The sequence below is a fragment of the Leopardus geoffroyi genome, chromosome X (genome assembly GCF_018350155.1).
Source record: "Leopardus geoffroyi isolate Oge1 chromosome X, O.geoffroyi_Oge1_pat1.0, whole genome shotgun sequence".
NCBI classification, from domain to species: Eukaryota; Metazoa; Chordata; class Mammalia; order Carnivora; family Felidae; genus Leopardus; species Leopardus geoffroyi.
Genome location: NC_059343.1, coordinates 58410255 through 58433119, shown reverse-complemented (window position 1 = coordinate 58433119; position 22865 = coordinate 58410255). Strand labels below are relative to the sequence as shown.

The following is a 22865-nucleotide window of genomic DNA, read 5'->3' as shown; positions in this document are numbered from 1 at the left end:
AGACAGCCCTGATCTACCAGCTCTACCTTCCTCTCAGGGAACTACGGAGCCCACATGTTAACTGCACACAGCAACTCTGCCTGTAAAATTGTAATAGCACCCAATCCACCAGCCTCCCATCCAGCATCAGACATTCCTCACCTCAGTTTGACTGGCCTTCACCCAATTGAACGCAGGAAGTGGAATCTGGCCATACACAGTCACCACTACTAAGGAATCTGTCTGGTGCCAATCATGACGGCAAGATGCTGGCAGCTAAAGAGAAGATGTGAAATGTGGGTGGTAAGAATGAAGTCTTAACCCAAGGGGAGGTCTCAAGTGTGTCTAGAGAAGAGACACGGAATCCAAAAAGATTAATACTACTTCATATTGCAAAACCTCTGGGCTGTTGAGGATAAGGAGAAGAATTTTATCTGGTATAGGAGGGAAAGTTATTTCTGGAATTTGGTTCTAATCAAAAGTTCGGGAAAGTTGGGGCTTACCTGCTTCCCCCAGTCATGCCTACCAACTCTGCATCCTGGCTGTGCCAGGAATGCCCCAAAATCCAGGGTCTGGATGCCACAGCAGCTCCAGGACTTCATCCTGAGGTGGGAAGATAATTCAACTGAATCTCCTCCCCTCTGCCATGAGCCCTAACTCCCACCTTATGATCAACATTGGGAGAAACCTGTCTCATAGGCCACCCAGTCCCCTCTCTCACCCCTCATGGAATCGAGGTGCTCCTGGGTGGTAGGTACATGGAGTAGCATCACTCTCAGGGCTTTGGTAAACCTAAGATGGATAAAGGAGAATCAAGAAAATAATTAGGTCATTCTAAACTATACCCCACACAGCCTCATATCTATACCCAGTCATCCCAGGTACAGGATTTCTTGGCCACATGCTTGTGCCCCCTATAAGCTCTCACTCACAGCATCACATCCTGGATTCTGGCAGCTGGAACCACTCCGGATCAGACTACTGTCAAGTCCTGGGCAAGGGAAACAGAGTCAGAACCTATCCATTCCCTCCACCTAATTGCCACTTTCACTATATCCCAGTCTGCACAGCCTGTCCTACTAATGACCCACTTACCTGCTCCAGGTTCTTGGTCTAATTCCTTCTGTTCCAATGCCATTTCCAGGGCTTGGGATATATTTAGCGGAAGCAGCTTTGGAGACAACTCTGACCTAGGGGTTATAGGTGGAGTGATTTAGTTCTGACCCATTAACTATGATCAACAGGTCCAACACTCCCACCAGTGGTAATGGTGTCAAAGTCTGGTGAAAGTGGGGCAGGATTGGAAAAGTTGGGTAGCAACTCCATTGCCAGTTTTTTTTTCTTTGTGTACATCCCAGGTCCCTGAACCTTGGGGAAATCCCTAGGGCTTTTCTTGCCCATCTACTCAGTTGCTTTAAAAATTTAACATTTCTCTGCAGAACTGTATCATATCCTCATCCTTCCCTAATTGTGGACCTAACATGACTTTCTTCTGTTGCTCATACTTCTTCCAGAAAACTATTCTCTGAAGCCTCATAGCTGCCAACACTACATCTTTTTCTTGATGTAAAACTCATTTCAAAGCTTTTTTCCAAGGGGCACCCTGGTGGCTCCATTGGTTAAGCGTCCAACTCTTGATTTTGGCTCAGGTCATAATCTCATGGTTCGTGAATTCAAGCCCCATGCTGGGCTCTGCGCTGACAGCATGGAGCATGGATTCTCTCTCTTCTCTCTCTCAAAATAAATAAATTTTAATTAAAAAAAAAAAGCTTTTTTTCCAAAAATAAATCAAGTCATTCTCAACAATCCCCCTTGTATTATAACTAAGTATGTATTTGTGAGGGGCTAGCTACCCTGTTGACTCTAACTACCTATCCCATCACCCCATACCAAACTTAAAGCAAAGGGCAGTACTCTGGACACAAATTTCCCCTTAAGATCTAAAATATACACAAAGCCCTGACACTTGGCCCTCCTCACATCCCTAGTCCCCAAACCCCAGTGACCCGTTAATCACTTCTAGGAAGCTCCAGAAATGTAGGAAAAACCCAGGGACCTCCTCCTCTTTACTTGGGCCTCTCCCGACGCAAAGTCTCTGCTGACTTTGGAATCGTATTCAGAGGTTTTTGCTCCTGAAGTGAACTGCTTGTGGCAGGCCCCTCAGGTTGAGGGGCCTCAGGGAGCTTCTCAGCACAGTGTGGTCCCACAGTACAGCCCTAGTATAGATAAGGAGAGAAGGATTAGGTATAGAATCCTTCTATTAGGGGCAGAATCCAAGGAAGTAAATAATTTACCTTGATGTTTAAGAACTCAGAGAAATCTGCAGTTCGCTTCCGGCAGCAGGACCAACCCTGATAACGAAAGACCCAGCGCAGCTCAGATTCCCGGGTAGATTTCCTTTGGGAAATGTTCTTACTGTCCCCCCTTGCTACTCCTCACCTTAAGTGCATCATGGAAGATTGGGACCCCAGGGTGATGGCAACAGGAATCTGTGGATACCAGCAGAAGGATCAAAGAAGGGCAACTATACCAACTATCACTTCTTATCTCTCCCCCAGATTTATATGCTCATGGGTTTTCTTTAGAATAAAAAGAAATAAGTAAAGATTGAAGATCACCCACACCAATTAAACTAGGGTAGATACACTCAAATTTCTCTACTCTCTTAATGGGCTGCCCACAGCTGACCACTCCCCCAGCACTCACAGAAACCCCTGGCACAGTCAGGATTACTCACCAGGAAGGTTTGCATTGGGGTCAAAGTGCTGCCCACAGCCTTTGTTATGGCAGAATAGAGACATGGAGGACGTTGGTAGAATTACTCAAAGGGTATTTCAAGGAGTCTGGCTGCCGAGTGGGAAACACCTCTTAGTCTGGAGGCTTTTAGCTGCCTGGAAGGGCCAGCTGTTTCTATCTTTAGTTCAGGAGGCGTACACCTCCTAACATGGGCAAGGGAACTTCAATTGGTCTTCTCAACCAATCAGAAGGAGCTCAGGAGCATTTTAGCTCTGAGGCTCAAGAAAAAAGGATCAAGCAGAGTAAGGCTTGGAACTTGGGTGAGGTCAGCTAACCACTGCTGAGACAGTTTTAGATTTACCAGGCCGATTCCAAGCCTCTGACATGCCAGCAGCTGCTCAGAAATGAATCCCAATTTTTAGACCCCTCTCAGCTCAATGAAGGTACCCCAGTTCCTCCAGCTCACTTTCTTCCTCTTTCAAAGCAGTAGCTTTCTTGTCATCCTCATTGCGTCTATGTACCGCCAATAGCACCAATCTTTGTCAATCACTTAAGCCATAGTATGCATCCAACCTCCCCAAGTTTGCCTAAATGGATTCATACTTTTGAGCAAAAGGTGATAAAGGCTTAGCCTTTGCTCAGCTCTTGAGTCAGAACGCCCCTCCCTCCATTCCCTTTCAAAAATAGCACAGAAAATTAAAAGGCTTAAAATGTATTTTAATAAGTTGATGCTGCATTACTGCTCCATTTCTCAGAAAAACTCCAAAGATATCAGGGACAAATCAAACATGGTACACCAATAAAAAAATGCACAGCGTAACTACCTAAGATAGGCAAGGCTAAGAGCTACTGTCCGACCTTCAGCATACAGCAACTCTGTTCCCAAGATTGTACTAGCCTATCAAGAAAAGCTGTGAACAGCAACATCATAGACACAAAAGGGCCATTCCTGGGTTACCCTTACCCAAGAAAAAAGATGGAGGCAACTTAACACAAGATTTTTCTTAAAGATACACTAAAATGAAAATCTCTAAGAGAAAATGTCTTCCTTGGGACACGAAGGGGTAATATATGGGATATAACAGAACCGTATGTATGTGGTCTGTGACCTCTGTGGACATTTGCCTGAATTCCCACCTGCCAAGTGGAGCAATGGGGCTAAGGTCATTGGGGGATATTTGTTTTTGTGGTGTATGTGGCAGTGTCTCTGGGGTTGGAGGGTTTAAGAATGAGAAAGCAAATAGAACAGGATGGACAAAGAATGGAATGATCAAGACTAACAGGGGGTCTAACTGGATCCATTTTGTCATGGTCCCCACCCCCCCAGGCCCTCAACAATCACAGGAGACTTCAGGAATGCACCACACAGAATCAATTAGACGATATACCACACAGAACTGATTTGTTAAATTTTATCGCCCCTCCCTTGCCCTCAGCCTCCAGCATACTCCCTTAGAGTAGTACAGGCAAGGAAGACCTAACTATTGGGAGGAATCCCTAACACTTTTTCCAGGGCAGAATTCTGGCTAGTCCAAAAAGGGTCTTTCTTTTAAGGGTTTTTGGGAAACTAGACACTGAAATTTTTATTAGTATCGGCGACGTTTGTTTGGAGCAAATTCAGCTCCAGGAGCTGCACGGTTGAACGCAGGAGGGGTTCCACCAATGGCCCCAATTCCTTCCATGGTAGCAGCCTGGCCAAAGCGTTCAGTTGTTGGTGGGGTCTTTTAAGAGAAAAAGAGAGCAATGTTACAATAGAACCTATGCCCCAAGCTTCCCACTCATCTGTAATACCTCCCCTGAAGGCCATTTCCACTCAACTATTCAAAGCTCTTTTTTTAAATGTTTATTTTTGAGAGAGAGAGAGCACAAGTGGGGGAGGTACAGAGAGAGAGGGGAAGAGGATCCAAAGCAGGCTCTGCACTGACAGCAGCAAGCCTGATGTGAGGCTTGAACTCACGAACCGTGAGATTGTGACCTGAGCCGAAGTCAATGCTCAACCAACTGAGCCACCCAGGCACCCCAACTACTCAAAGCTCTTGATGTGCTAGGGGTGACTAAGCCTGTTTAAAATCCCAGTGGACATCCTTGGGGCACCTAGGTGGCTGAGCCGGTTAAGTTTCCAACTCTTGGTTTCACCTCAGGTCATAATCTCCCGGTTTGTGGGATGGAGCCCCATGTCTAGATCTGCGCCATGCAGAGCCTGCTTGGGATGCTCTCTCTCTCTCTCTCTGCCCTTCCCCTACTCATGCACTCTCTCAAAATAAACATTAAAAAATAAAGAACTCAAGTGGATATCCCTGAAAAGAAGGCTGTCTGAATTACAGACCCACCCAACTATCCTACCCTTATCTTTTTATCCCTATTCCTATTGATTAAATAATATTACATCCTGAATTCCCAGGCTGAATAATTTCTAGTTAAGTCTTTTCTCCTGAACTAAGTATATGAACAAGGACATGCCATCATTCTTCGGCAACATTAAGCCATCCAGTTTTAAAATTCTGATGCTATGACTATTAATTCAGGATTGTATGAGCCATAAAGCCTTGTGGATTTACATCTATTTTATGTGATAATACCTAAGTTTCATTGCCTTCCCTCCAAAAAAAAAAAACCCATTAACCCAAGGTAGCAACTAAACAGAAGGCATTTACTTAACTCCTAGACAAAGTATAGTTTGAGAATGGGTTTGTTCAAATCAAGACCTTGAGATTACATTTAATGGAAAACAGTGGTCTTAAAAACTATAGCAAAACTGTGGCAGACAGGGACTTTGAAAGCAAAGTCCTTTCTCCTATCATCATTTAGAATTACTGTAAGGCTCCACAGTTTATTACCAATCCCAAGGTTCCATCTGGCATCATAGTGGCAGGTCCTGGAGGAGCTGGGGTACCAGCTGGCACTGGAGCAGGGGGCATGGCGCCTCTGTTGTTTATGCCCATAGCACCTAAAGCAGAGCAGTGTGATCAGTACAGGAGACAGAGATTGTCAATCTCTGTGCGAGAGGAAACAATTCAACAAGACCTCTGAGCTAAGGACACGTTACCCCACCCAAAAACGATGCTCCCAGAAATGTCAGCCCCTTAAATCTGGACAATGTCCGAGAAGCTACATAGTTTACCAGAAATGAAACAAAAAAGGAAATCAGAACCATTAATCTCGTAAGTCCTTACCTCCCATGGCCATCTGGCCCATCCGTATCTCCTGTTCTCTCTGAAAAATAAGAAATACTCAAGACAGTCCAAGACAGCACTGCATTCTACCGTTCACAATATACTGAGGACACACACTAAGGGAAGCAGATAGAGTGATCAACACGTTCCAAGTACACGGAGACCAAGCTGAGGAAAACCAACATCTCCTTGCGAGTTGTGCAGTGGGTTCAAGGTTAGACCTACAAGGACTCAAGTCAGAGTCCCCTATTAGGAACAAAAGGAGAGGTAAAAGCCAAGGGGAAAGACAGCTGATTTCTTCTAGGACCCCAGTATGTGCAACAACTCCAAGGACACCAGAGAGCTAGTCAAGGCTGCTATAGGACTGGACAGCTCTCATTGGGCAGTCACTGAGTCTAAACAGTATACACTGGCCCCAGCTCTTCATCCTAAATTGCCTATGAGACAAGAACTCCTCTTCAAACCTTATCTTTCCTTCCTATGAATTCTTCTAAAAGAGGAGTTTCATAGAATACAAAAACTGCTCATAACCTGTAATGTTTTAAAGTCCAAGTGGACATTTGGTGGGTCTGTCATATCAGGACTGCCCTGGCACATCATGGGCACACGGGAGATATACCGCATCAGGGAATGTTCCCTTGAATCCTTCCTGCTGTCGCCGCATCATTTCTTCCTGCTGCCGCCGCATCTCTTCTTCACGGCGCCTGCGCTCTTCCTCCTGCCTACAGAGAGTCACCAAGATATTTAGGCAGAGACATTCCAGAACTTGAGCAGATTATCTTAACAGGGACTCAGCCAAGGAAATTAAGAGCCTACTGAAAACTATCATAGCTTTCCAAAAAATTCACTGTAAATGTGTCCAGCCCTAAAGCAAGTTCTTTCACAAAGGAGCCTCATGAGATCGGCACTCAGCTGCTTTACCTTTAGTGCAGCTCTGGATAATTCCTAGAACCATGGGCAGCCAAAACATTTCCCATCCAAAGGGAGAACTTGAGAAGCAGCCAGGAAATATTTGCCAACACATTTACAAATGCATGAGGTAGCACGGTGGTAGGAAACAGTAATGAGACATTACCTTTTAGAGGGATCAGAAAAAAAGGGTTTGAGAATTAGTTACCTGAGCTCCAGTTGCTTTCGTTTTTGCACCTCTTGGTTGTGCAGCTCTTCCATCCTCCGGAGTTCTTCTTGACGCCTCATCAAATCTAGAAAAACAATAGACTAATTTAGAGTATTCTTTATTCTCCTCATACAGACCCAATAATTTTCCATAAATAAAGATCCAGAAAGCAGATATATAATCCCTGAGTGGTCATCTGAGCTATCCAGATTCCAAAAATGAAGTCAAACGTATGATTTCTTTCTCCATAGAATCCAGTATTCTCTGCCACATCTCCAAGCTCATTTGACTACCAAGATCAACAAAATATTTCAGAGAATAAAAGCAGAGGTTTAGGCCTTTTTCTACTGAATGATACAAAGACCCTTCTGAAAAAAGCCATTTTGTTCTTGTTCTAGGTTTAAGACTTACAGGCTTATACTCACCCTGTCTCATTAACATGACTTGGTGCTCATGGCGAGCAGCCTCCATCTCCATCTCCAGCTTCTCACGAGCTTCCTTGATGTTGCGGTCCACTTGGTCCTGCTGCTGCTTCTCCATCTCAATGAGTGCCTTCCAGCGCATGGCATACTCATACTCAAAGGAGCCAGGCTGTGCAAATCTGGGTGGCTGTTCTCGCTCCCTATAGACAAAGTTCCTGGGCTATTAAAACTCTGTCAAAGATTCCCCCAACTAAGCACTGCATTCCTCCTGAGGGCCATTGCCAGCAAAGACCTGCCTCTTTTATACATCCCTTTACAAGCTTCCTTAAGAATAGACAAACACCGGGGCGCCTGGGTGGCGCAGTCGGTTAAGCGTCCGACTTCAGCCAGGTCACGATCTCGCGGTCCGTGAGTTCGAGCCCCACGTCAGGCTCTGGGCTGATGGCTCAGAGCCTGGAGCCTGTTTCCGATTCTGTGTCTCCCTCTCTCTCTGCCCCTCCCCCGTTCATGCTCTGTCTCTCTCTGTCCCAAAAATAAATAAACGTTGAAAAAAAAAAAAAGAATAGACAAACACCTAACACGGAAGTGATGGGACCACATACTTATGAAATTGCTGGTTCTTTATAACCAGCTTCTCTGGAAGTCCCTCTTCATCATCCAACTGGTCCATGGGCTCCACAGTCACAGGCCGAGGAAATCTGGAAGCAAGCAGCTCAGCATTAATCAAATTATACCCTATACCAGGCTTCCTCTCTACACCAGTCACTGGCACAGCAAACCAGTCAGGGGTCAGGACTGAACAATTAAACATATTTCTGAAGGGGTTTTTACACCAAGCCCCAAGTAACCAAGGTCTTTTGATGGCATTATGTGGAATCTGGGGTTGAAAGGATGGAGTCAAGCTTTAGATCTCTGAATATAGCCTCAAAGATGTTCAAAGTAAATAGGATACTTAAGTACAGCCTAAATATCCAGTATCTAGAGAATACCAGACAATCACTTGGAATAAATACATGCACATGTGTTTTGCATGCACAAAACAACTTTTCAGAATTCTTTTTATTACTTTTTAAATTTTATTTTTGAGAGAGAGACAGAGACAGAGAGCAAGCAGGGGAAGTGCAGAAAGACAGAGACAGAATCTGAAGCCGGCTCCAGGGTCTGAGCTGTCAGCACAAGGCCTGACACGGGGCTCAAACCCACAAGCAGTGAGATCATGACCTGAGCCAAAGTTGAATGCTTAACCGACTGAGCCACCCAGGTGCCCCAACTTTTCGGAGTTCTAAGACTTCAAGGTAAAGGGAGATTTAACGCTGACTAAATGACAACCTACTAAAAGACTAAAAGGTTTTTTTTAATATTTATTTATTTTGAGAGACAAAGAGAATGTGTAGGGGGAAGGGGCAGAGAACGGGAGAAAGAATCCCAAGCAGGCTCTGCGTGGACATGGGACTTGATCTCATGAACCAGGAGATCATAACCTGAGCCAAAATCAAGAGTTGGGCACTTAACTGACTGAGCCACCCAGGGTCCCCTGAAAGGTTTCTTAATCCTCATACTATTTTCATTAATTTTACACTGAAAACCCTACTAGAGAGCTGAAGTAGTATCCAAAGTCTTTAAGTGAACATAAGAACATGGTTCCTATGGGCTAACTCTCCATACCACTGAAAGAAGTAGCAATCTAAATTCTATTTCTAAAAGCAACCCCTACTTACGTGGTTAACAGGAAGGAGCCTTCACTGCACCTGTCCAGAGCTTTCCGAGCAGCTGGCTTCCCTGAGAATTCAACAATGCCTTTTCCTGAGGGCCTTCCTCTATCATCCACGATGACTACAGCCCTTTCCACTTGGCCAAACACAGAAAAAGCTTCCTCCAGCAGTTCGTTAGAAACATACTGAGGAAGGTTTCGGACCGTGAGCGATGCACTATGGCAGGCAAAGCGCACACGCAGCTGCTTTCCACGAAGTGGCATGTTGTCCAGCTCTACTTTGGCAATCTCTGCTAGGGTTCGTGTTTCCTAGGAAGCAGACAGACATCAGAATAACTCAGTTTTGACAAAGACCACATCACAGCCATCGAGAGTCTAAAGTAGCATAGCTCAAAACAAAATGCCTCCCCCCCAAAACCTTGACAACACACATATAAAGGAACCTTGATAGTACTGAAAGAATAGAGCTAGGTTTCAGATAAATCTTTGGATAATAAATAGATAAACCTAACTGTTCTGACAGCCTTGCAATAAATTGATTGGGAATTCTAGAAGTAAATACTACTTACATGGTCATCAGTATCATAGGTTATTCTCCCAAGTGGTAATAGATCAGTGGGACAATGATGAGCCTAAAACCTACCCTTAAAATAGTAGCCAGAATATTTTAATTTCAGCTAGCTACATACAAGTTTAATGAGAATCATGTATGACCTCTACAAGACCTTTTTAGAACCACAAACCCTAATAGGAACCCCCTCTTATATTACTAAAGAGGAACCTTGAGCCCCAGAGAAAATGACTTGCCCATATACTCTTGTTAGTGGTAGATCTGGAATGGAAATTAGTTCTAACCACCACTTCTAATAACCTTGCTAGCATATCATGTTCCTTGTTTATGTAGATAATGTCTAGAAAAGATTCCCCCCTATACACTTAAACATGTTTCCTAATTTAATCAGATTTTATGAAAAAAGATCTACAGTTAAAAATGGTTACGATAACCTTTTTTAGCACAACTTAAAAATTTTTTAAAAATAAGATACAAATAAAATTGTCCCCTCGTGATTTTAAAAAGTCCTATGTAAGAACTTTTCAAAGAAATTATATAAACCCTAATCATTACTAAGATAAAATAAACTATGAGTTGATAATTATTGAAGCTGGGCATTAAGTATGTATAGGTTCATATACTACTCTGTCTACTTCTATATGTTTGAAATTTACCAATTAAAAAGTTCCAACAGGCATACTTTAGTTTTAGCGTCCAAGGCAAATAAACCTATGTTGTCCTTGAAACAAAGCAAAAACCTATGAGGAAAAATAAAAACAAAATCTGCATTTTCTGTCCTGTGCTACCAACTCCAACTATAAACATTTAACAAACAGACCATCTGAGAATTGTTTCCACTGTCTAATTTTCCAAGCCCATCATTCCCCAGTTTCCCCACCTTTTAGAGCACACATTCTAAAAACCCATGGTTGCTCACCAAGCGGATAAAGCCAAAGCCCTTATCCTTATGAATGAAGACTTCGCCTGCCTTCCCGTATTTCTCAAATAGTTTCCTCATCTCCTCCTCAGTGATGTCAGGAGGAAGATTGCCCACAAAGAGCCGGCTACGTTGGGTGAAGGTCTTCTCTCCTGGTTTCCTAAAATTCTTCAGGTCAATAGTCAAGCCTTCATCTGAGAGAAGACATACAGTCACTCAAAGGATTGGACAAAGAGCTCTACAGTCACTTTCTCAGAGCTACAACTGCTCCCAGATTACTAAACCTAACTGCTGTAGAGAAGTCAAACACCATTTCCCAATGCAATGTATCCACTAACCAATCAGTAAATTGTACCTTAAAATGTGAAAGCAGTATGCAGACATCTGAGAGGACTCAATGGCACTACTATGGGCCAGGAGCCACCCAGATTAAGTCAGAGACAGAAAGACAATACAGGATCTATTGGTCAAAGGGAAAATTAAGCAAGTCAAGGAGACTTATGTCAGTAGGGATCAGCTTTTTAAATTTAAAACATAATTGCTCCATTTTCCCAATCTCTCACCAATCTTCATAACCGTTTTTTTTTTAACCAATCTTCATAACCTTAACAGCTCCCATTCTTTCATGCTTAGGTTAATGAAAGGAAATGAGTTAGGAAACAGTATTCTTTGTAGGGATCTCTGGAAATAAAAGACGGTTAGGTTGGTTTTAGTGTTAGAGGCACACAATAGGTGCTCAAAGTTGGCTAAATGAGTGGGAACGTGCCTTTAAAGAATGTTTACTCTGATTAAAAACAGGCTGGTACAGACCCCAGGCTAAAAGTATAACACTCAGTACCAGCCTTCTTTTCCATTAAAGGCTTGCTCTATATATTCTAACTACCAGTCATCTGATGATTACCTCTAAGAACCAAGCTCTGAGGTAAAATACAGACACATCTGTTTGGCAGTAGACTATGCCAACACAGCACAGCAACTTGTACTCATCTGCTATCCAACACGTCTGCTCCTTGTTTCAGAGAATCACCCTTTTTCTATTCTAAGAAGTATTAGGAGATAAGTAGGGAAAAGAAGAACAAAGGTGTGCCACAAAGGCTTATTCTTATAATCTCAAGACACTAATCTAAAACTACCCACTTACAAGTGTGAACTCACTTTGGCTGCTGGCTTGTTGCCCATTTGCAGGTATTGGTGGCGGTGGTGGCTGTTGCTGTTGCTGTTGGTGGTGCTGCTGGTGGTGATGCTGATGATGCTTCCTTGGAGTATGGTTTTGCTTCTCCAAGTTAAAGGTTTTATTGCTCTGCATTTTTGCACCCTAAAAGGAAAATGTGGACCGTCAAACATTATCAGGGCTTATCAGTCACCTTCCTGATGACATAATGTCACAAATCATCTCTGACGTCCTGGCTTTTGCCAGATTCAAACAACTGGGTATGTTGAACAAGTATAGCAAAGGAGTACCATTCAAAAATCTAAGAACAACCAGACATTAGCAGTTATGTTGCACACAGAAACTAGACAAGTACTGAATGAGAACAGGTTCACGAGAGTAACTGGAGGAAACTTCCAGTTCACTAATTCTATACATTAATTGGAAGCTACTTTCCTCAAAGAAGCCATCCCCTAAAAAATGGCCCTATCATAATATTAAAACACAATGAAATAGATTCTAGTTACCACAAGGACAAGAACTAGTAGTAAATCTTGTTCTCCAGCACAGCCTATAGTAGATATTGTGGAATCAACAGCAGAAAAAGTATGAACTGTGGAGTTAGACTTAGATTTGAAGCATGGTCCTAATACTTAACAGCTATGTACTACTTAGTAAATTACTTCTTCACAAATTCCTTAAGCTGTTATAAAGGGGATAATAAAAATACCTACCTCTCAAGATGGCTAGGAGCATTCATAAATATGTGAAAACACTAGTTCAGTACTGGAATTTGGTAAGCACTCAGTAATTACTGTTATTAATCACAATAGAAAGATAAAGGACTACTAAAGCAATGAAAGCAATACAAAAAGATGAATATACAATTGTAATTTTAAATCTCATCTAAAAAATCAATGTAAGATAAAAAAGAAAACAAAATGAAAATTCCTAGTACAATCCAGACTGAATTCACAAGTTGGTTTTAAAATGGAAATTTTCTAATTGATCTAGTTAACAAGCTGAGAACCATCTTCCTCATTCAAGGACAGTTCTCCAGTAATTAAAGGAAAAAGCCAATCCTCAATCCTTCTCCCTAAACACAAGACCTTCTAGTCAGAGTTTAGCTGAAGGAAAGATGTGGAGAAGGACCTTGTCATGAATACTTGTTGTTTCCATTATATGAATCCTTTAAAATAAAGAAAACTATTTCTCAAAGAAAATGTGACAATGTCTTGATAACTATTGATTTTGGATGATGGATACATGACAATACTTTATGTATATAAAAACTTTCCTGATACATTTCATCATATCCCGCCAAAACTAGAAACAACAATTATCAAATTCTATATCCACAAATTGTTTTGTAAGACAATAATATGAGCTATCAAGATGTTGGGGTGTCTGGGTGGCTCAGTCGGTTAAGCGTCCAACTTCAGCTCAGGTCATGATCTCTCAGTTTGTGAGTTCAAGCCCCCCATTGAGCCTTCTGTCGTCAGCACAGAGCCATCTTTGGAAACTGTCTCCCTTTCTCTCTGCCCCTCCCCTGCTCTCTCTCTCTCTTTCAAAAATGAATAAACATTAAAAAAAAGAGCTATCAAGATGTTAATATTCTGTAACTTAAGAAGTTCTCCTAGAAATTTATCCTAAGAATATAATTTTAAAATTTAAAAACCACATCCATGAAACAGTCACTTCAATGACCTTTACAGTAACAAAATGACTTAAAATACCCAAAATTAAAAAAAAAATTAGAGGTATGGTTTTTAATAAATTATGGTACATCTATTCAATGGAATGTTATACAGCATTAAAAATAATGAAGACTATGTAAACAAGAAAAATGTTTGATGTTTTAAAAGGGAAAGGTTTAATAAAGAGGAAAAGGGTATTTTTTTTTCAAAGATATGAATGAGAAACCTGGGTAGCTCTTGATTTCAGCTCAGGTCATGATCCCAGGTTGTGGGATCGAGTCTCATGTTGGGCTCCATGCTTTGTGTGGAGCCTGTGTAGGATTCTCATTCTTTCTCTCTCCCTCCTTCCCCTGCCCCTCTCCCCTGCTCCCACTCTCTAAATTAAAAATAAATAAATAAATAAATACATGAATGTAGACAAGAATAGAAGGCAAGCAAAAATGAAAACTGTCCTGTTTATACGTTATTGACCAGTTTTCATATATACATATATATATGTATACACACACACACAAATTGAAATATATTTCACTAACTCACCCGACAAATATTCACTGAATGTTTACTATTTGCTAGGCACTATTATAGGTGCTTGGGACGCATCAATGAATAAAGCAAAGATTCTTGACTTCAGTTGTGCTTACCTTCTAGTAAGACAAAATACACATAATTATATAGTACTTAATAAAAAATAAGTACTGCTGGAAAATAAAGAAAAATGAGAGGGGGGAGTGGATAGGAAGTGAAAGGGATAAGACTGCAGGGTGCCTGGGTGGCTCGGTCAGTTAAGTGTCTGACTCTTGATTTCATCTGACTCCTGATCTTGGCTCAGGTCATGAACTCACAAATCCTGAGATTGAGCCCCTAGTTGGGCTCTGCCCAACAGGGTGGAGCCTGCTTGGGATTCTCTCTCCCGCTCTCTCCCCTCCCCTGCTTGCCTGCATGAGTGTGAACTCTCTCTCAAAGTAAACATTTTAAAAAGGAAGTAAGGCTGCAATTTTATTTACTTTTTTGAAAGTTTATTTACTTTGAAAGAGAAAGTGAACTGGGAAAGGGCAGAGAGAGAGAACCCAAGCAGGCTCCTCACTGCCAGCGTGGAGCCCAACTCACCAACCGTGAGATCATGACCTGAGCCAAAATCTAGAGTTGGACACTTAACCCGGTTAACTGAGCCACCCAGGTACCCCTAGACTGAAATTTTAAATACATCTGTGAGAGAAGTCTAACTGGAAAGTTGACATTTAAGCCAAGACTTGAACCTTGTTTATATTATTTCATCAATCTTATGTTTCTCAATTAATAAGGCATCTATTACAAAACATAACTTTAATATAGAAAACTTAGAAATAAAAAAAAAAATCCAAAGACCCACCACTAGAAAATAGTCAACATTTACCCTTCCAGTCATTGTACATATACATATTTGTATATTATAGACTATTTTGCAACCTGCCTTTTCTGCTTTATTACACGATAAACAACTTTTATATCGCTAAATCTTCTACATTAAAAAAAAAATTTTAATGTTTATTTTTGAGACAGAGACAGAGTGCAAGTGGGGGAGGGGCAGAGAGAGAGGGAGACACAGAATCCAAAGCAGGTTCCAGGCTCCATGCTGTCGGCACAGAGCCCGACGTGGAGCTTGAACACACCAACTGTGTGTAAGATGATGACCTGAGCTGAAGTGGGACACTTAACCAACTGAGCCACCCAGGCACCCCCAAATCTTATACATTAATTTTTAATGGACATAGTATTTAGCCATCAACCAAGCACCTATTGTGTTGGACACTTGGGTTGTTCCTAGTTTTTCAACATTACATATAAACCATGTTCACAGCTAAATCTTGGAACACATCCATGAGTAAATATTCCTCCTACAATTTCGATTTTTACTTATTTACCTTCCAAAACATACAGTATCATTTCAATATAATGCAGTTATAATTTACCATTGTATATTCAGTTTTTCTTCACTTTTAGTGTGTCAGTATAATTTTTAACAGCTATACAAAGTCCATGTGGATATACATTAATTTACTAAACTATGAGACATTTAGATTGTTTTCAGCTTTTTCCTATTATAATGCTGCAGTATCTTCTTGCTTATTGCTTTTCTAAATTATTTCTTTATAATAAATTCTTAAAATTAGAATTGAACCTATTTTTGTGACTCTTACCGCATAGTGCAGCACTGTTTCCTCTAAAAAAGGGAAATCATGTTTGTAAAAATAGGAGATTATAACATAAAAATTTATAAAGTCTACTCCAGCAACAGTTGGGGTTTGGGTTAGGTGGGCATTAGAATCAGATCTCTATTTGAGTCCCAGCTATTAAACACCTCCCTCTTCCCTGACTCCAAATTGGCCTATCGCAGAAACTTGAGTTATCTTCACAGCCATTTCTCCAACTAGGTCCTCTTACCTTCTTACCCCTGGCTAGAATGCAAGGAAACTGTTTTTTTTTTCCCTTCCAGTCTTTAGTTTGGGAGTCAGTGGCCCCAACCTCAGTATCTTGCATCCCATTCAGAAATCCACTATATTGTGGATTAAATTACACATTACATTATATATATATATATATATATATATATATATATAATATTACACAATTTACATTATGGATTTATATTACACATCAATAAAAATTCTCATAGAGATCTATTCAAAACAAATATTAAAAACTCTGTATTTGTATTTACATCCTAACCAAACCTCACCACTCCATTTCAGAAAAACCATTTTACGACTTCTAAGAAATGATCTGCTTCCTTGAGGATAAAATGCTAGCACGTTCTAAACCACTTAAGATTAAACTTCAAGGGAGATTATTTTTGGTTTTAGAAAGTGGAGCCTGGTAGTTGAGATGATAATACCAGATATTTACCAACCACTATATGCCAGGCACTGTGCTAAGTCTGCATTATCTCACTTAATGCTCAAAACTATTACTCTCCTGTTTAAGAAAACTGATACCCATCTAAGGTCACTCAAATGTGGAGCAAGGAGTGGAACTCACATCTATTCAACTCTAAAGCTCATACTCAGCACAATGATGCAAGCTTACTAATCAAAGCTTGATTTCAAAGTTTAGGGTCCAACAAACTGACTAGCCATATCACCTAACTTCTGAGCCTCAGTTTACTCACCTATAAGAAGAGGGTAACAACAGCAACTTCACAGGGTTAGTTCCTTTAAGGACTAAAATGAGATCCTGACCACAGCAAGCATTTGTTCCTGCTGGGAACCACTATCCCTATTCCTACATTTGATTGGTGCTCTAGTTAGACAAATGTCATTAATTTACATGCTTCCTCCTCTCTTTTGGATTCTAAGAAAAATCATTTTTTACAACCAAAGTGCTTACCTTAGTGTTTTTGAATAAATGTCTCCACAATGCTAATCTTTATAATTTTCCCTCCAGTTTATTCTTTCCCAAGAAGGCATTCAATGGTGAAGACTAAATAATATCGTATAAATCACTTAAAACAGTGCCCGGAAAGTACCAAGTACTCAGTTAAGTACTGGCCCTGTCACTTATTTCTGATGATGACCACCAACAGAATTTGGAATTAACTGCAGAAATCTCTTGAGCAATAAATTCACTGCCCCCTAACCATTGGGCCTCTGAGAACTAAGCACAAAGATCAGCATCAAGGATTTGTCTACTTACCTGTCCCAATGACTAACTCAGATAAGGACTTTTGAGAGAAAATATGTACTGCTGATTTAGAAAGACTAGGGCTATTGGACACAGTACAGTTGCACAAATGTGGTTTAGGTATAAGACCAAACACTACACCATACATATCTGAAATCCATTTTCAGGAAAAGGATCAACTTTGTAAGTGGAACCTGTGGGGGAAAACTGGTAAACATCTACTGACCTATATGGCTGCATGGATATGAACTTGCCTGAAAGCTGTACAATGCACTGACATGGTAAGGTACTTTTCTAAGTGTTTCTTAGGACCTTTCATTTATTAACAAGGAAGTTGCACAAACACACAGTATAAATCTAGCCAGATTTACAATATAAAGATACACAATATACAGTTAAATTTGAATTTCAGATAAAAAAATGATCTTTTAGTATAAAGCCCAAGCAACGCATGCTAAAAAGAATTTGTTTCCTATGTGAAATCCAAATTTAACGGGGCGTCCTGTGTTTTAGCTGGCAATCCTACCCCCTACACCTACCTCAACTTCGGCTGAAGATAAAGTGCCTCCCAAGTCCTCCCTAATCTCAATTTCTCTGTTAAGAACACAAAGAAAGGTTTCAGGGGACAACAAGTTCCCCCAAGGGGAAAATACCCAATAGGAAATCCATGAAATTAATTTTCATTTTTAAAAAGTGATGCTGTAAACGGGTCGAGTAGCTAGGCAACAAGACTTAAAAAGAAAAAAAAAAAAAGAAAAAGAAAAGAACCTGATTAGGAAAACCGCGGGGTCTGGACTAGGAGATGAACTTCCCAGCTTAGAGTTTTGACAAAGAAACATCGCTGGGGGTGGGGGGGACGGCACTTCTCATTCTGAATTAATGGCCTCGCGAGGCTGAGAGGAGGAGCGCCGGCAAAGCGCCTCCTCCTCCAGCAGCGACTTCAGGGCTCTCGGATAATAGACCCCACACCCTCAGGCCCAGGGCGGGTAAAAGGCCGGGGAACTTACTGACAGAACTCGGATTCGAAGACGAGTCGCATAAAGAAACGGAGCGGGAAAGGCAACGGGAGCCAGTCAAACAAGAAAGCAAAGCGAGCTGAGAGCGATGGGCCCCTGCGGGTGGGCTGAGGACGCCGTGTGGCGGCGGGGACAAGGCCTCAAGGGGCCTTGGAACGAACGGCCAACCTCCCTCCAAACCTAGCCTCGCCCTAGCCTCTTGTCGCAGGAAATCCTACTCCCCACCCAAAGAAGAACTAAGTCGTCCCAAAACTCACCCTCTACCGACTGTTCTCTCCTCAGAGTAACGGCGACGCTACACGGCCTCTACCGTCCCGAGAAAAGAGCGCGCGACCGCCGGAAACGAGACGACGGAGCTCGGTGCCTCCCAAGGGGTACAAAATGGTGTTCTTCATTGGTTACCTGAGTTGCCAATCAAGGTTTATCTCCAAAGGCGGAATCGGTTTTCCGCCATTTCTTCAACCGTATTGGCTACTGAATGCGAAAGGTTTGAGTTCGTGTGAACGACAGATGGGGACAAAGAGCGGGGCTGTCCACTTAATTCGCATGCGCAAACTGCCGCCTGCTCCAGACGGAAAAGGAAGGGGGAGGGGGATAGGTAGGGAGGGGGATGGAGGGTCGGAAGGAGAGACATAAGCGGGCTGACGGAAAGACTGAAAGACCCAGTGATGGGAGCGGCAAAGGAAAGCGGAAAAAAGGGAGAGAGAGAAAAGTGGAAAGAGAAGGGGAGAAAACATGCGCGTAGGCGTGCTCTGAGAAATCTTGCACTGCGCCTGTGCAAAAAGCGGGAGTAACAATGTCATTGTATTCAGTGTGGTAGATCTAGCCTTTTCCTTCTGAAAAAATGCCCCGCCATGTTTCTTTTTTCACACTTCCTCATTAGGGCTTGCACTCTGACACTCCATACTTAATCAGGTTTCTAGTTGCTTCTGCTGCCAGGTCTACTCGTGAAGCCCAACTGAAACAGTCATCACTATGGTTATGGTTATGATTATGGTTATGGTTCTTGAAAGGGATGGGGGAGAGGACGGGGGGGCGGGGCGGGTTGATACTTTAGTCTCTGTGATTGCACATAATTGTAACCAGCACCTATTTCCATGGTAACCAGGCAACCCAGCAATCCAAACACCACTATTGTCCCTGCAATTTACAGAGATTCAACAGGTGTCTTCATTGCCATGGATACATTGTATCCATGTACAGGTACAGACTGATTCTCTATTCTCTAGGATGCCAATCAGGTAGGCACTTTTCATTTGTCAGGATTCAAGTTAATCAAGAGCATAAGGCTCAACTGATCGGTGTTTGTAGTTCTCACTAGTTAACTATTTCACACTCAGGGTTTCAGGGTGCCCAAACTGGCGTCACCTTATGTGGGGTCAGTGATCTAGATCTGCACTGTCCAATGGGAACTAATGCAAGTATAGAAAGGTTATTTGCTCTGTTCAATGCAGTAACTACTGGCTATACATAATGTGACCACTGAGGGCTTGAGATATGATTTGTGTGACTGAGGAACTGAATTGTGTCTTTTAAAATATTTTATTTTTTTAAAGAAAGATTCTCTTATTATTTTTTTAATGTTTATTTATTTTTGAGAGAGAGAGAGTGTGAGCGGGGAGGGCAGAGAGAGAGAGAATCTGCAGAAGGCTACAGGCTCTGTGCTGTCAGCACAGAACCCAACACGTGGAGCACTTAACTCACAAACCGTGAGATCATTACCTGAGCTGAAGTGGGACACTTAACTGACTGAGACACCCAGGCACCCCTTAAGATTTTATTTTTTAAGTTTATTTTTATTTGTTTTGAGAGGAAGAGAGAAAAAAAAGCATGAGTAGGGGAGGGGCATAGAGAGAGAGGGAGGGAGAGAATCCCAAGCAGGCTCTGCACTGCCTGCAAGGAGCCCAATGTGGGGCTTGAACCCTTGAACCGTGAGATCATGACCGGAACGGAAGTCAGATGCTTAACCAACTGAGTCATCCAGGCACCCAGGTACTGAATTGTTAATTGTATTTAATTTTAATTAGCTAAAATTTAAATGCTTTCTTTTGAGAGAGAGAGTATGTGCACATGCAGGCAAGGGAGAGGGGCAGAGGGAGGGAGAGAGAGAGAGAGAGAGAGAGAGAGAGAGAGAATCTTAAGCAGGCGGAGCCCAACAAGGAACTCAATACCATGCCCTTGGTATCATGACCTAAGCCGAAACCGAAATCAAGAGTCGGACACTCAACCCACTGAGCTACCCCAGGCGCCCCTATGTTTCTATTTTCTATATTTGTACTGACTTGGTCAACAAATGTTCATACTTTTTTATATACATAGGATTAAGCTAAACTATACATACTTTTCTGAGCCATGACTTTCTCACTTTAAAAAATAATTTAGCTTTCTTTGCATATAAGTGTATAAAGATCTATGAGGAATTTTTAATATCAAATATTTTACAGACACCCAAATGATGGTTTTTAGTGTCTCTTGAGTGAAAAATACAAATTATAAAAAAAGCTATGAATTCAGTAACACTTCAATGAATGTATGCTTTGTTAAAAATCACAACAGGTGTTTATATTGGAAAATATTTGGTAGCAAAGTAAAAGAAAAATTGTACATTTGTGTATCTCCTCAAGACAATCACAACATAAACAGAGAAATGTTGATGTAAACAAATAATTGCAATACTCTAGGCAAATAATAGCATATTAGAGGTAGCTCATATTAGTGGTAACTCAAAGGTAGCAGGGCTCTGCATGAGTGGATCAGGAATGGTTTCACAGGAAAGAACACTTTTGAATTAGGTCTTAACCAAGAGGTTGAAGTCAGACCGATTTGCAACGGATCAGAGGCAGAATGACCTATGTTTTAGGTAATTTGGCATAGTTGAAGAAAAGTAGGGAAGCTAAGTCATAGGAAATTAGGCAAGAGAGATAGGCATAGGCCAAATTAAGGGCCCGTGCTGTGCTTAGAAGTTTGTACTTTGTAGGTGATGGGGAAACATTGAAAAGTTTTGTTTTTATTTTTTGAGAGATAGAATAAGTGGGGGAGGGGCAGAGAGGAGAGAGTATACGAAGCAGGCTGTGCCATAACAGGCTGACAGCAGTAAGCCCAATGTGGGGCTCGAAGTCACAAACTGCGAGATCATGACCTGCACTGAAGTTGGACGCTCAACCGACTGAGCCACCCAGGCGCTCCTTGAAGAGTTTTTTTTTTTTATAATTTATATTGTTTTTTTCTGATAATAAAAGTAATATATGCTTGTTGAGGGCAAAACTTGAAAAGAGAAGTACAAAAATCATCATAATCCCATTATGGAGAAATTGTTGTTAACATTTTGGTATATTTTCTTCCAGATTACCACAGACGTGGGCATGCGTGCCTCTGTGTGTGTGTGTGTGTGTGTGTGTGTGTGTGTGTGTGTGTGTGTATTTATTTGTTCATTTATTTTTTTAATTTCTTTTTTTTTTTTTTAATTTTTTTTTCAACGTTTATTTTTTTTATTTATTTTTGGGACAGAGAGAGACAGAGCATGAACGGGGGAGGAGCAGAGAGAGAGGGAGACACAGAATCGGAAACAGGCTCCAGGCTCTGAGCCATCAGCCCAGAGCCTGACGCGGGGCTCGAACTCACGGACCGCGAGATCGTGACCTGGCTGAAGTCGGACGCTTAACCGACTGCGCCACCCAGGCGCCCCTATTTTTTTAATTTCTTAAAGCTTATTTTTGTATTTTGAGAGAGAGTGAGCAGGGGAGGGGCAGAGAGAGAGGGAATGAGAGAAAATCCAAGGCAGGCTCCACGCCAACAGCGAGGAGCCCCATGTCAGGCTCGAATCCATGAACTATGAGATCATGACCTGATCCAAAACCAAGAGTCAGACGCTTAACTGACTGAGCCACCCAGGTGCCCCTTTATTTATTTATTTATTTATTTATTTATTTATTTATTTATTTATTTATTTGAGAGTGAAAGAGACTGAGAGACAGAATAAATTTTTTCTATATCTGATAGGTTTGAACTTCAGAAAGATCACTATATTACTGTCCTGAAGCTGTTGTAAAAAATTACCACAGATTAGGTGGCTTTAAAAAACAGAAGTTTATTCTCTCACAGTTCTGGAAGCCAGAAGTCTGAAATCACTATCACTGGGAAGAAATTAAGATGTGGGCAGGGCCGTGATTCTTCAGTATCTCTCAGGAAGCTCTAGGGGAGACTGTGTCTTGTCTCTTCCAGTTCCAGTTCTTGGTGGCTGCTGGCATTCCTTGGCTTGTGGCTGCATCACTGCAATTTCTGCCTCCATGGTCACATTGCCTTTTCCTTTGTGTGTCAAATCTCTCTCTGCTTCTCTAAGAACACTTGTCATTAAATTCAGGGCCCATCTGGATAATTTCCCCATCTTAAGAGCCTTAACTTAGTCACATCTGCAAAGTCCTACTTTTTTGCCATGTGAGGTAATATTCACAAATTCCAGGAATTAGGACATGTATATCTTTTGGGGGCCATTATCAAGCTTCCCACAATCACCCTTGCAACAGTGTGTAGAAAAGATTGGAGGAGATAACAAAGGAGATCAGGTCACCAGTTGGAATACAATAATAATTTCAGGTGAAAAATGAAAGCCTGAACTAAGTGGTTGTAGGCATAGAGAAGAGGAAACCGAATCCAAATATATAGAAGGCAGGATCAAAGGGGACTTAATAGCCAATTAAATGCAGGGGTAAGGAGT

General features: G+C 41.7%; 2 protein-coding genes across 17 annotated transcripts in view; both read right to left on the bottom strand.

Annotated features, from left to right (window-relative positions):
• Positions 1-3288, bottom strand: part of ITGB1BP2 (integrin subunit beta 1 binding protein 2) — a 29938-nt gene extending 26650 nt beyond the window's left edge. For 12 of the 15 annotated variants that reach the window (XR_006711112.1, XR_006711114.1, XR_006711113.1 and 9 more), the window contains exons 1-9: positions 2717-3288; positions 2419-2468; positions 2274-2330; positions 2050-2195; positions 1075-1169; positions 912-970; positions 701-771; positions 483-582; positions 142-255 (exon numbers count right to left, since the gene is read on the bottom strand). Coding sequence is in view for 12 of the 15 variants with exons in the window: in XM_045472801.1 (XP_045328757.1) it covers positions 142-255; positions 483-582; positions 701-771; positions 912-970; positions 1075-1169; positions 2050-2195; positions 2274-2330; positions 2419-2468; positions 2717-2780 (756 nt within the window). In the remaining 3 variants the exon portion in view is untranslated. Of the gene's footprint in view, positions 1-141; positions 256-482; positions 583-700; positions 772-911; positions 971-1074; positions 1170-1996; positions 2196-2273; positions 2331-2418; positions 2469-2716 lie in introns of those variants that run through there. The other 3 variants (XM_045472806.1, XM_045472807.1, XM_045472808.1) reach the window with 3 other exon arrangements.
• Positions 3289-3411: 123 nt separating this feature from the next.
• Positions 3412-18917, bottom strand: NONO (non-POU domain containing octamer binding). 2 transcript variants are annotated; one of them, XM_045472796.1, is made up of 11 exons: positions 18554-18917; positions 11784-11943; positions 10629-10822; positions 9146-9447; positions 8030-8125; positions 7431-7627; positions 7006-7090; positions 6508-6610; positions 5889-5928; positions 5553-5662; positions 3412-4436 (listed from the first exon to the last, which is right to left on the bottom strand). In XM_045472796.1, exons 2-11 carry the CDS (start codon positions 11932-11934, stop codon positions 4302-4304), a joined length of 1413 nt encoding a protein of 470 aa, XP_045328752.1. In that variant the 5' UTR covers positions 11935-11943; positions 18554-18917; the 3' UTR covers positions 3412-4301. The 2 variants fall into 2 exon arrangements, with proteins under 2 accessions (XP_045328752.1, XP_045328751.1); XM_045472795.1 differs by having other exon boundaries at positions 18409-18677.
• Positions 18918-22865: the final 3948 nt, after the last annotated feature.